Consider the following 13987-nt stretch of genomic DNA (forward strand, 5'->3'; position numbering starts at 1 on the left):
TGGGGGAAGCACAAATGCTCGATAAATGTTAATTCTTGTTCTTACTGCATTGGAGAGTTCTACCGATAACAGTGTTGTCGTTCTAACAATAATATAGGGACAGTTTGCTAAGCCCCTACCCTGCGCCGAGTGCTAAGCTGGGTGCTTTGCCACAGCCCTGAGAAGTGGCCTGGGCGAACGTGACTGTCACTAGTAGTCTGTCCACTTGAAAGACAGGGAAACTGTTAGAAGCGGGACCTCTGAGCTCGGGCTCTGTCTCTAGCCTAATGCGCCTCTGCTCCTCCCCAGGCCTCACCTTCCCCGATGGCGCAGGTTCCAGGGGAAGTGGACAACATGGAGGGCCTCCCGGCCCCCAACAACAACAACCCTGCGGCCCGCTGGGAGAGTCCTGATCGGGGCTGGGAGCGGGAGCAACCAGCAGCCTCCACCGCGGCCGCCTCGCTCTTTGAGTGCTCCCGGATCAAGGCCTTGGCAGGTACCTGGAGGAGGGCTGGGTGAGAGGGAGAAGGGAGGGGAGGGGAAGAGGCTGCTGGGCTGGTGTCTGGGTACCTCCTCGGTCGAGAACCTTGGCAGCCTGGAGGATGCTAAAGAGAGTCACAGACCCTTTGCATGGGAATCTCTAGACCAGCACCGTCCAATGAATGGAACATTCCTCGGTGACAGCAAAACATTCTCTATCTGTGATGTCCAATATATGAACCACTAACCACTAATACTTGTGGCTGTAAGCACTTGAAGTGTGGCCAGTGCTTCTTGAGGGACCGAATTTTGAATTGTATTTCGTTTTAATTAATTTAAATTTAAATAGCCACATGTGGCTGGTGGATACTGGCTGGGGCAGGGCTGCCTTAGAGCCTTAGAAAAGTAGAGTTCAGAAATGTGGGATTTTATAAGCATACTTCCTTAGAATCGCAAGATGCTGAAATACTAGATTTTTGGACCTTGGAATGTCATGCTCAGGGATTCTTCCAACTTGAGGCCTTTAGAAATGAGGTTAAGCATCTGCCTTCGGCTCAGGTCATGATCCCAGGGAACTGGAATGGAGCCCCGTGGCGTTGGGCTCCCTGCTCAGCAAGGAGCCTGCTTCTCTCTGCCTGCCACTCCCCCGACCTGCGCGCTCTCTCTCTGACAAACAAATAAATAAAATCTTTAAAATAAATAAATATTAAAAACAAAACAAAACTATGAGCAAAGACCCTGAGAACCTTTAGAGACATGTAACTTCATAATGATTAGCCTTAAGCCTTTAAAATATTAGACCTTTGGGACCTTTGTTATCTCGGAACGCAGAATGTTAGAAACAGAAACTATAGATTGTAGTAATCATGAAATCTTAAAACCCTAAGGTCAGAATCAGTTCCCTGAGAATCTCAAGAATTTTAGTAACTCAACATTTGACAATCATGGGATCTTTGCTACTAAGATTCTTGGAACTTCATAATTATAAGATTTTGAACAGTGATGTCCAACCCAAGGGCATCTGGGAAACAGGTGACTGGAATGAGAGAGTAGACTGGGGATCATGGTCAGCTGGAAAGCAGTGCCCTGAACACCAGCTCCAGCCATGGGGAAATGTGGGCCCCAGATTGCTAGCTGTGATGTTTATCCAGAATTTCCCAATTGAAAAAAAAAATCTGTATGCGCCACAAAGTCTGAATTAATATTAATTCACAGATTGCCAGCTTCCTCTGGTTGAGAAACTAGAATGGTATAAAATGTATTTTTGGAAACTTAAAATCATAGTATCAGATGGGGCACCTCGTGGCTCAGTGGGTTAATGCCTCTGCCTTCGGCTCAGGTCATGATCCCAGGTTCCCAGGATCAAGCCCTGCATCATCGGGCTCTCTGCTCAGCAGGGAGCCTCCCTCCCTTCCTCCCTCTCTGCCTACCTCTGCCTACTTGTGATCTCTGTCTGTCAAATAAAATAAATAAAAATCTAAAAAAAAATCATGGTATCAGACTCTTTGAGCCTTAAAAACTATGAGCTCATCCACAAAATATTTATTCAGTGCCTGCTCTGTGCCTGACCTGTGTTGGACAATATGAGGGACATGATGGTGACTGAGCCAGCCCCTAGGGCTCCCAGGCCACTGAGAGAGTTAGGTCCAGCCAGAGAGTGATGACTCTGAGTGGTCAGGGCCTGGATGGTCTGGGATGGGAAAGCTCAGATGACGTCCCTGCTTCAGTCCAGGGGACTGCCCTGGAGGAACCCAGAGGGCTTCCTGGAGGAGGAGGTGCCAAAGATGAGCCCCAAAAGGATGAATAATAGCGAACCCTGGGGTGGAGAGTGGAAGAGTATTCCAGGCATTGGGAACAGCATATGTAAGACCTTCAAAACTTGGGAGTGGCTAGATCGAAGTAATGAGGAAATGACAGTGAGAAAGGAGGCAGTGGGAGTCAGAGCCTGAGGACCCTATAAGCCACCATGCAGGGTGCGAGGGCACTGGGGAGCTATGGTAAGAGTTTAAGCAGAGGTGGGATGTGGTAATGTGGGGATCAAGGACTCTTCGCATCTGAGAAGAACATCAGTGCCAAATACCACAGACAGATAAACATCTAGTCCAGGGAAATAATTGGTTCCCTGTAAGAAAAAAAAAATTCTCATGCACTCCCTGTGTCTACTTAAATTATTATATCTATAATTTTCCTAAATGCAACAAACCCACAACTCCGTTTCTGTCTCTCATGCCTACAGTTCTCTAAAACTAAAACACATTATACTGGACTCCAGAACCAAGGTGCAAAATCAGTTAACAGTCAGCTTGGGGCACCTGGGTGGCTCAGTTGTTAAGGATCTGCCTTCAGCTCAGTTCATGATCCCAGGGTCCTGGGATGGAGCCCTTTGTTGGACTCCCTGCTCGACAGGGAGTCTGCTTCTCTCTCTCCCCCTGCCCCTTCACCCAGCCTGTGCTCACTCTTTCTCAAATAAATCAATAAAATCTTTTTTTGTAAAGATTTTATTGATTTATTTGACAGACAGAGATCACAAGTAGGCAGAGAGGCAGGCGGTGGGGGGCGGCAGGAAGCAGGCTCCCCGCTGAGCAGAGAGCACGATGCGAGGCTCGATCCCAGGACCCTGAGATCGTGACCTGAGCCAAAGGCAGAGGCTTTAACCCACTGAGCCACCCAGGTGCCAATCAATAAAATCTTTTAAAATAAGATTCAGCTTAAAGTAACGTCAGGATGCTGTTTATACTGTTTAAATGATGTTGCTGCTCGAAATCCTAACATTGTGACATAGATCGTTAGGGTGCACTTTCTTTTCTTTTCTTTTTTTTTTTAAAGATTTTATTTATTTATTTGACAGACAGAGACCACAAGTAGGCAGAGAGGAAGGCAGAGAGAGAGGAGGAAGCAGGCTCCCTGCGGAGCAGAGAGCCCAATGCGGGGCTCGGTCCCAAGACCCTGGGATCATGACCTGAGCTGAAGGCAGAGGCTTTAACCCACTGAGCCACTCAGGTGCCCCTAGGGTGCATTTTCTTTTGCATCCCTTTCCTTATAGCTTTTCTCTCATGCTTTTTCTCTATTCAGACTATAAGTCCAAACCTTTTTTTTTTTTAAAGATTTTTATTTATTTATTTGACAGACAGAGATCACAAGTAGGCAGAGAGGCAGGCAGAGAGAGAGGACTCTGGGATCATGACCCGAGGCGAAGGCAGAGGCCTCAACCCCCTGAGCCACCCAGGCGCCCCTAAGTCCAAACCTTTGAGCAGAGTCCTGAGTAACATGTTTTTGTAGGAACACGTTTGAGAAAATTGTCTGGACCTCATGCTCCAGAGAGTTCCCTTAATGATGTTCCCCAGTTTATGGCTTGTTGTCCTCATCGGTCTATGGGAGGATTCTCTCCTCCTTTTCATCTGTTCATTTACTCTCTTTGCTTTTTAACATTTTTTTTTAAAGATTTTATTATTTATTTATTTGACAGACAGAGATCATAAGTAGGCAGAGAGGCAGGCAGAGAGAGAGGAGGAAGCAGGCTCCCTGCTGAGCAGAGAGCCCGATGTGGGGCTCGATCCCAAGACCCTGAGATCATGACCTGAGCCGAAGGCAGAGGCTTTAACCCACTGAGCCACCCAGGCGCCCCCTTTTAACATTTTTAAAAAAGGAACCTCTATGCCCAACGTGGGGCTTGAACTCAAAATCCCAAGATCAAAACTCTTGTGTTCTACCAACTGAGCCAGCCAGGCGCCCCTATTTCCACATCTCACACCAATGCCTTCTCCCCTATGGGCAACCATTCTAATCATTTGTTTGTTTGAAGAACAGTCTATCTGCTTATTTTTATTTTTTTTTTTAGAGAGAGAACATGCATGCATGTGCTCTAGCGGGGTTGGAGGAGGGGCAGAGAGAGAGGGAGAGAGAACCTCAAGCCGGCTCCACACTCAACACAGAGACCACTGTGGGGCTCGATCCCACCACCCTGAGATGAGGACCTCAGCTGAAATTAAGAGTCAGTCACTTAATCGACTGAAACATCCAGGCGCCCCCCCCTCTTTCTGATAGCTTTTTTTTTTTTTAAGATTTTATTTATTTATTTCACAGAGAGAGATCACAAGTAGGCAGAGAGGCAGGCAGAGAGAGAGAGAGGAGGAAGCGGGTTCCCCACTGAGCAGAGAGCCCAATGCGGGGCTCAATCCCAGGACCCTGAGGTCATGACCTGAGCCGAAGGCAGAGGCTTAACTCACTGAGCCACCCAGGCGCCCCCATTCTGATAGTTTTAATGCAAATGATTATCTTTGCATGCCGATGATTTTGCAAAATGTGCATTGCTAATTAGTGTGCACGTATACATATATTTTAACTGTTCATTAAAGCATGACATTCACATAAAAATGCAGATAAATCGTGAGTGTCCAGCATTTCCACAGGTGAGCACCTTCTGGTAACCAGTCCCCAGATAAGGAAACAGAATGTGACTGCCCCAGGGAAGTCCTCCTCGGGCTGCCGTTCTCAATACATCCCAAGAGTAAACACTATGCTAACTTCTAAGAGCACACCCTGGTTTGGCTTGTGTTTGAACTTCATATGAATAGAATCCTGAAGCATGTAACCCTTTGTGTCTGGCTTCATTCACTCACCACTGTGCTGATAAGATTCAACCGTGTCTCTCTGTCCTTGTTGGGTCTTCCTTTTCATTGCTGTATAGTATTCTACAGTGTGACTGTGCCATAGTTTATCTATTTACAGGTTGATGAGGATTGGGGTTACTCGTCTTTTAGGGTTATCCCAAGCTAAACTATTGCAAACCTGTAATTCCTGGTATTTCAAACTATTACAAACTGTTGCTGCTTTAAATGTTCTACTACAGTAACTTTTTTGTGGACATAAGCCTTCATTTCCACCCAGGAGGGAAAGTGTTGGGTCATAGGGTAGGTGTATATCAAACTTGAGTGGAAACTGCCAGTTTGTGTCATTTTGTATTCCCAACAGCTGTGTATAAGGGATTCACTTACTGTACCTCCAACCCTTCGTATGGTCAATCTTTTTTATTTTAGCCATTCTGATGGGTGTGCATTCCATTGTGGTTTTAATGTACATTTTCCTGGTCACTAATAACAACTAGTGAAGTTGACTGGCTTTTCATATGGTTTTGTTTTGTTTTGTTTTTAAATATTTTATATATTTATTAGACAGAGATCACAAGTAGGCAGAGAGGCAGGCAGAGAGAGAAGAGGAAGCAGGCTCCCTGCTGAGCAGAGAGCCCAATGCGGGGCTCGATCCCAGGACCCTGGGATCATGACCTGAGCTGAAGGCAGAGGCTTTAACCCACTGAGCCACCCAGGCACCCCGCTTTTCATATGTTTACTGACTATTTGGATAGCTTCTTGTGAAGTACCTGGTCAAGTCGTTTGCCTATTTGTATTTTAATTTTCCTGCCTTTTTCTGATTGTTTTATGGGAGTTCTTATATATCCTGGGTACAAGTCCTTTGTCAGATAGATGTGTTGTGAATATTTTCTCCCACTGTGTGGCGTGTCTTTTTATTCTTTTAAGGTTGCCTCTTGATAAGCAGTGTTTCTTTCTTTTTTTTTTTTAAGATTTTATTTATTTATTTGAGAGAGGGAGAGCACGAGCAGAGGGAGGGGCAGAAGGAGAGGAGGAAGCAGGCTCCCCGCTGAGCAGGTAGCCCAATGCAAGCCTGGATCCCAGGACCCTGAGATCATGACCTGACACGGAAGGCAGAGGCTTAACTGACTGAGCCACCCAGGTGCCCCAATGAACAGTATTTCTTAATTTAAATATAGTCTAATCAAATCACTAATAATTATTTCCTGTGTGGCTAACAGTGTTTGAAGAAATCTTTGCTTACTTCAAGGTCATAGAGGTTTTTTTTTTTTTAAAGGAAACCTTTTTTTTTTCTTTTAAGATTTTATTTATTTATTTGTCAGAGATCACAAGTAGGCAGAGAAGCAGGCAGACAGGGGGCAGGAAGCAGGCTCCCTGTTGAGCAGGGAGCCCGATGTGGGGCTCGATCCCAGGATCCTGAGATCATGACCTGAGCTGAAGGCAGAGGCTTAACCCACTGAGCCACCCAGGCGCCCCTGGAGATATTTTTTGATGTTTCTTCTAAAGGTCTTATCTGTTCCTTTCACATTTAGACTTATAAGCCAGCTGATATTTACCGTATTTATTACTGTGTACAGTGTGGAGTGTCAGTCAAGGTTCTTATTTTTGCCACATGCAAATCCAGTCGACTCCATTCCATTTATTGAAAAGACTTTCTTTGCCCTAATGAACTGCAGTTTCACGGTTAAAAATCCAAGAGCTCTATGTACATGAATTTGTGCATGCAAACATTCTAACTGGTGAAGGCTTTAGCATATTTTAGATTGCAGGTTTTTGTTTTTAAGTAAGCTCTAGGCCCAACATGGGGCTTGAACTCCCAACGCCGAGATCAAGAGGCCTATGCTCTACCCACTGAGCCAGCCAGATGCCCCTAAGATTGCACTTTTTGCATTGTTTCCCCATTCAGCACTATGCCTTAAGACTCAGCCATGTGGGGGTGCCTGGGGGGCTTAGTCGGTTAAGGGTCTGACTCTTGATTTCAGTTTGGGTCATGATCTCAGGGTTGTGGGATTACACCCCGGGACGGGCTCCCCATTGAGCATGGAGTATGCTTGGGATTCTCTCTTCCTTCTCCCTCTGCCACTCCCCACTTATGCCCTCTCTCTCTCTCAAGTAAAATAAAATAAAAATCTTAAAAAAAAGGAAAGTCTCAGCCATGTGGCAGTGTGTGCATCGACTTTACTGCTCATAACTGCTACATGGAGGCTCTAGTATGAACTCACCATATCCGATTTTCCCAGTGATAGACAACGAGGCTCTCTTGAACTGCCAACCTGCCCCTACCCCCTGCCCCCCTAATAATATTGCACTGGACATCCTCCCTATACACCAGCGTGGAAAAGTTTATAGGACTTAAGCACAGCGAAAGAACTGCTCTGTTGTGGGGGTATGCCCTAATTTCATTTGACTCTGATGGCTTCCAAGATGGCTGCCCCAGTGTGTAACTCCCCCCAGCAGGCACGTTTCCACCACTACTCATGGCCTCCTAACTTTTCTCAGACCAGTAGCCAAACATCATTGATGTGCTAAGTGTCACTATAGCCTTTCCCCTTAACCCACAATGGATAAAAGCATAGTTAGTTATTCCTCAGCTCTGTGAAAGTCTCAGTGTATGAAAGAGAATACGTTGAAATCTTATTCTAAGGAAATGTGTTTCGCCTCTGACTAGTGACTACCACAGCAGAGAAGACATATAAATGACAACTCATGGGACGCCTGGGTGGTGCAGTTGGTTAAGCGTCTACCTTGGGCTCAGGGCATGATCTCAGGGTCCTAGGATTGAGTCCTGGGTCAGGCTTCCTGCTCAGCGGGAAGCCTTCTCCTCCCTCTGCCAAATAAACAAATGCAATCTTAAAAAAAAGTTACATAAAAAAATGACAACTTACTATGAACACAATGGCAGGGGTAGGAAGGTTGTCATTTGGCTTGGAGTCTTGACAACCCAAAGGCATGGGTGCCAGCTAGAGTCGCGGCAGGAAGCAGATGGCTCCCCTCAAGGGGGTAAAATTGAGGAGAGCTTAATGAAGGGACTAATTACAGAGGTGTAGCCAAGGCTATGGGAACCTACAAGGCCAGTGGACACCCTGGGGACTGGGGCAGGGCCGGGAGTGGTGAGAGGGCAGAGGGCTCCCAAGTTGGGGGTTTAGAGAGAGGAAGCAGGTGCTGTTGTAAGCAGGGAGGGAATAAATTCCTCAGCCCTTCCTTTCTCCTCTTATTTTTTTAAAATTTAATTTATTTACTTATGTGATCGAGAGAGACCATGCAGAGAGAGAGGGAGAATCTCGAGCAGACTCTCAGCTGAGAGCAGACCCCAGCTCATGGCTCAGGGCTCCATCTCAGGACCCTGAGATCATGACCTGAGCCGAAATCAAGAGTCGGACACTCAACCGACTGAGCCACCCAGGTGCGCTACCCCCTTCTCCTCTAATCTCCTGCTAGCCAAACCCAAGAGGGTCTGAGGCCTTTGAGGGCTGCGGAGCCCATTCGTAACAGCCCCCACAGGCAGTTTCCCCGGGCCCAGAGCACGTGCAGAACAGTAGAGGCAGGCACCCAAGGGGCAAATGGGAGATACCCTGCATGGTAGCCAAACACACTCACCAGCACAGTAAACATTCAGTGTCATCTGAGGTCAGAAGGGGCCCTTTGGGACATATCTGGTTTCACCTCCACTGTGGTTTTTATTTTTTCTTTTTTTTCCTTAATTTAAGGTTTCTTTATTTAGGGGCACCTGGGTGGTTCAGTCGGTTAACCATCTGCCTTCGGCTCAGGTCATGACCCCAGGGTCCTGGGATTGAGTCCCATATCGGGCTCCCTGCTTCTCCCTCTCCCTCTGTTGCTCCCCCTGCTTGTGCTTTCTCTGTCAAATAAATAAATAAAGAAGTAAACAAATAAACAAACAAAGAAATAAAATCTTAAAAAAAGAAAAACATTTATTTGAGAGAAAGTGAGCACGTATGCGAATGGGGGGAGGGGGAGAGGGATTGAATCTTGAAGCTGACTCGCCACTGAGCGTGTAGCCTAGTGTAGGGCTGATCTCACAGCTCATGAGATCCAGGATCTGAGCTGAAACCAAGAGTCCAAAGCTTAATTGACTGAGCCACCCAGGCACCCTGCCCACACTGTTTTGTTTCTTTTTCTTTCTTTTTTTTTTTTGTAGAGTTTATTTATTTATTTGACAGAGAGAGAGAACACAAGCAGGGGGAGTAGCAGAGGGAGAGGGAGAAGCACGGTCTCTGCTGAGCAGGGAGCCTGATGCGGGTTTCGATCCAAGGACCCTGGGATCATGACCTGAGCCAAAGGCAGATACTTAACTGAATGAGCCATGAGGTGCTCCCCAATATGCACATTTAAATAAACAAGATATTTCTTATGGATTTACTATTAATTTCTGCATATTCACTTTCTTTCTTTTTTTTTAAGTTTTCATTTATTTATTTGACAGAGAGAGAGATCACAAATAGGCAGAGAGAGAGGGAGAAGCAGGCTCCCCACCGAGCAGAGAGCCCGATGTGGGGCTCGATCCCAGGACCCTGAGATCATGACCTGAGCTGAAGGCAGAGGCCCAACCCACTGAGCCACCCAGGCACCCCTGCATATTCACTTTCAAATGAGAAGTAAACATTCAAGATCTTGTTTAAAGTAAACAAAACAAAACAAAAAAACCAAGAGGACAGTCAGTGGATATTTTCTAGCAATGTAAGTATGTTTTCACTGCTAGAATCACATGCAGTATTTAATATTACAAAAAGGGCACTTGGCTGGCTCATTTAGTGCAGCATGAGACTCTTGATGTCCGGGTCATGAGTTCGAGCCCCATGTTGGGGGTAGAGTTTACTTAATAACAAAAATAATATCATGGGGCACCTGGGTGGCTCAGTCAGTTAAGCGTCTGACTCTTGATTTCAATTCAGGTCATGATTTCTGGGTCGTGGGATCGAGCCGCATGTCAGGTTCCTGCTCAGTAGGGAGTCTGCTTGGCCCTCTCCCTTTGCTCCTCCCCTCCACTTGCTTGTTTGTGTGCTCTCTCTCTCTCATAAATGAATAAATAAATAAAATCTTTACAAAAATATTACAAAAGGTAACTTTTATGAAAAAATACATTATTGAGAGATTTCAAATGGTTAAAAAGGGAAACAGACTGGCTATTCAAATCTTACTTCCTGCACTAATAGGAAACTTAGAAGTGTGATAATTAAGTTATTTAGTAATGAAATGCATACCGTGCCCCTGAGCCGTTGCAACAGACCCAGCAATGCAATGCCTTAAAGGAGATAGAGGTTTATGTCTCCCTCCTCGGTAATTCTGACACCAGCAGCCTCGTGGGCAGGGGAGGCTCTGGTCCAAGCAGTCAGCCTTCTTCTGTCCTGTGCTCTATGGACCTTGTGCTCAAGCTTGTGGGAGTCTGGGGAAGAGAAAGGAAGGCCAGGTAGTAGCTTCCTGATCTGGTAACACTTTAAATTGGGAAATAATCATAGATCCACACAAAGTTGCAGAGAAAGTGCAGATGATAAAAAGACTCACCGAGGGGCGCCTGGGTGGCTCAGTTGTTAAGTGTCCGGCTTTTAGTTTCATTCAACTCAGGTCATGATCGCATGGGTGATGGGGTCAAGCCCCACGTCGGGCTCTGAGCTCAGCACAGAGTCTGCTTGTCCCTCTCCCTCTGCCCCTCCCTGGCTTGTGCTCTCTCTCTCTCTCAAGGAAATAAATAAAATCTTTTTTAAAAAATAAAAAATAGGGGTGCCTGGGTGGCTCAGTCGGTTATGCATCTGCCTTTGGCTCAGGTCGTGATTTCAGGGTCCTGGGATCGAGTCCTGCATCAGGCTCCCTGCTCAGCAGAGAACCTGCTTCTCCTTTTCCCCCTGCCTGCTGCTCCCCCTGCTTGTGTGTGCTCTCTCTGTCAAATAAATAAATAAAATTTAAAAATAAAAAATAAATAAAAAGATTCACCCAATTTAAAAATGGGCAAGGGATTTGCATAGACGTCTCTCCAAGGAAGATACACAAATGGCCAATAAACACATGAGAAGAGGTTCACCGTCATTAGTCACCAGGGAAATGCAAATCAGAACCACATTAAGAGACCAGTTCAGGGCGCCTGGGTGGCTCAGTGGTTTAACGCCTCTGCCTTAGGCTCAGGTCATGATCTCAGGGTCCTGGGATGGAGACCCGCATCGGGCTCTCCGCTCAGCGGGGAGCCTGCTTCCTCCTCTCTCTCTCTGCCTGCCTCTCTGCCTACTTGTGATCTCTGTCAAATAAATAAATAAAATCTTAAAAAAAAAAAAGAGAGACCAGTTCATACCACTCTAATGGCCATGATCAGATAGGAAATAGCAAGGAGTGGTGAGGATGTGGGGACACTGGGACCCTCGTCCATTGCTGGTGGGAAAGGAAAAATGGTGCAGCCACTTTGGAAAACAGTCTGGCAGTTCTTCAAAAGGTTAATCCTAGAGGCGCCTGGGTGGCACGGTCAGTTGAGCATCTGACTCTCGATTTCAGCTCAGGGCATGATCTCAGGGTCCTAAGATTGAGCCCCTCTTCCCCCTCATAGGCTCTGCGTTGAGCAGGGAGCCTAGTTGGTATTCTGTCTCTCTCTCCCTCTGCCCTCCCCCTGTCTGTGCATGCTCTCTCTCTCTCTCATAAGTAAATAATAATTTTTTTTAAAAGGTCAACCATAGAGTTAACATAGAGCCCAAGCATTTCACTCCCAGGTATATACTCAAGATAACTGAAAACATGTGTCCACACAAAGACGTAGGTGCCCAAATGTTCATAGCCGCATTATTCATTATTGCCACAAAGTGGAAACAACCCCAATGTCCATCCGCACAAGAATAGATGAGTAAAATGCAGGCTGTCCGCAGAATGGCTATTATTTAGCGGTCAAAAAGAAATAAAGTACTGACACACGCCAGAACACGGACGAACCTTGAGAACATGACACTAAGCGAAAGAAGCCAGACACCGAAAAGGTCATATATTGTATGATTCCATTGATATGAAGTGCCCAGAATAGGTAAATCCATAGAGACAGAAAATAGATTAATAGTTTCCTAGGGCTGGGAGAAAGGGGACTGGGGAGCGACTGCTCCTGGGCACAGGGTTTTTTCTTGGAGGGATGAAAATGTTCTGATATTAGATGGTGATGTGGACTGCACGACCCTGTGAAAATACTAAAAATCACTGAATTTACACTTTGAAAGGGTGAATTTTATAGTATGGGAATTATAGCTCACACTAAAGCTGTTGTTTTAAAAAAAGGATGGAAAGTTGGGTGGCTCACACTTGATCTCAGCTCAGGTTTTGATATGAGGGTAGTGAATTCGAGCCCCATGTTGGGCTTGGTGGAGGAGCCTACCTAACCAGCTGAGCCACCCAGGCGCCCCTTGGTGGAGGCTACTTAAAAAAAAAAAGGTAGTAGGAGACGTTCCCAAGCAATGTCTTTGTCAGTGAGGCAGCAGTTGAGCAGCTGCACAAATTCCTCCGCCCCCTCCTGTTGGCAGTAGCTTGCCTACTCTGCGCCCTAGGGATGTGGGAAACTCGGGGTCCAGCTGGCAGTCCAACTACCACAGGGTGGGGGTTCGGGTGTGTGTGTGACATGGTTCCTGTCCTCAGGGGGCATTCTTACTAGCGTATTCCTTCCTCTTCATCCCCCACACCAAGTCTTATTTTTTTCATCTGTGACTAACTGTCCAGTATGTTAGTCTTCTATTCTCCCATTCCCAGCTTCTGCCCTCTCCACTTGTCCTCTCTCTCCAGAATTGCTTCCCCAGTCTCCACCCTGAGCTGCCATTCTTGCGCTCTCTGACCCACCCTTCCCATTCTCCGCGGCAGCCACCTGAAACACAACTCTCATTCTGCCCCACCCCCTCCTTAACTTTCCATAGCTCCCTAGTGTAGTATCTGTGCCCCCAGTAAACTGAGCTCTGGGAGGGAAGGCCTGTTTGTATTCAGAGCCTAGAACATAGTAGGTGCTCAATTATTGATTGACAAAATGAACAGGGCCAACTGGATGAGAATCCGGGAAGGCTTCTTGCGGGAAGTGGTATCTCAGGAAAGCTTTAAAGGACCTGTCTCCAGGTGGGCAGCGAAGGGTTTGTGCAAAGCCCTGATTGTTGCAAGCTGGGCTGAAACAGCGTTTGGGCCTGAGTGGAGGACTGGGGAGAAGTTGCAAGGGGGAGATCCTGGGGATGCGGGAGCTCCTCAGAGCCCGTCTTTCAGATGAGCGCGAGGCGGTGCAGAAGAAGACCTTCACCAAGTGGGTGAACTCGCACCTCGCCCGAGTCGGCTGCCACATCGTGGACCTCTACGCCGACCTCCGCGACGGCTTTGTGCTCACGCGGCTCTTGGAAGTGCTGTCCGGGGAGCAGCTGGTGAGGGGACCTGAGGGCCTGGGGGAAGGCCGCGACCCTGGGATCGGGGCTGGGTTATCACAGGGTCGGGCTAATGGATACCTGGAACATCCGAGAAGGACACGCGGGTTAGCTGCCTCCGTACTCAGGTGGGTGGGGCTATGGCCCAGAGGTGGGGCTTGAGCGAGCCTGGGGGCGTGGCTGGGAACGGAAGTGGGGATTCGGTGGAAGGTGAAGGCGGTGGTTCCTGCGGCCTCTGGGGATGGGGTGGGGAGGAGCTCTTTTGGAAGGGGTGGAGCTATTGGAGAAGGGAGGGGCTTTATTAGAGGGGGCTGGTCTGCGTAGCGCCGTAGCAAGACCGAAGGCTATAAAATAGGGGCAGGGCCCTGTTGCAGGGGTCGATGGGTGAGGGTGCTGTTGTCATCGGAAGGGGAGGCCTAGGTCATGGAAATCTGGGGCACCAGACAGAACTCTGGTGTGAGTTTGGTTTGTGGTATGGGTTGCCGTTGTATTTCTGGGCGTGGATGAGGCTACATCGCAAAGGGTGGGATTCTGACGGAACTAGAGATTTAG

The 13987-nt window shown here is 47.3% G+C and overlaps 1 protein-coding gene across 2 annotated transcripts in view; it reads left to right on the top strand.

The window, feature by feature from the left end:
- Positions 1–288: 288 nt before the first annotated feature.
- SPTBN4 (spectrin beta, non-erythrocytic 4) overlaps positions 289–13987 on the top strand; it is a gene marked incomplete at its 3' end in the record, with an annotated part of 69179 nt that continues 55480 nt past the window's right edge. For both annotated transcript variants that reach the window (XM_080828938.1, XM_080828939.1), the window contains exons 1-2: positions 289–475; positions 13284–13435. In XM_080828938.1, the coding sequence (XP_080685064.1) occupies positions 304–475; positions 13284–13435 (324 nt within the window). In that variant the 5' untranslated portion in view covers positions 289–303. The remainder of the gene's footprint in view (positions 476–13283; positions 13436–13987) is intronic.

Source organism: Martes martes (assembly GCF_963455335.1).
Source record: "Martes martes genome assembly, chromosome: 17".
NCBI classification, from domain to species: Eukaryota; Metazoa; Chordata; class Mammalia; order Carnivora; family Mustelidae; genus Martes; species Martes martes.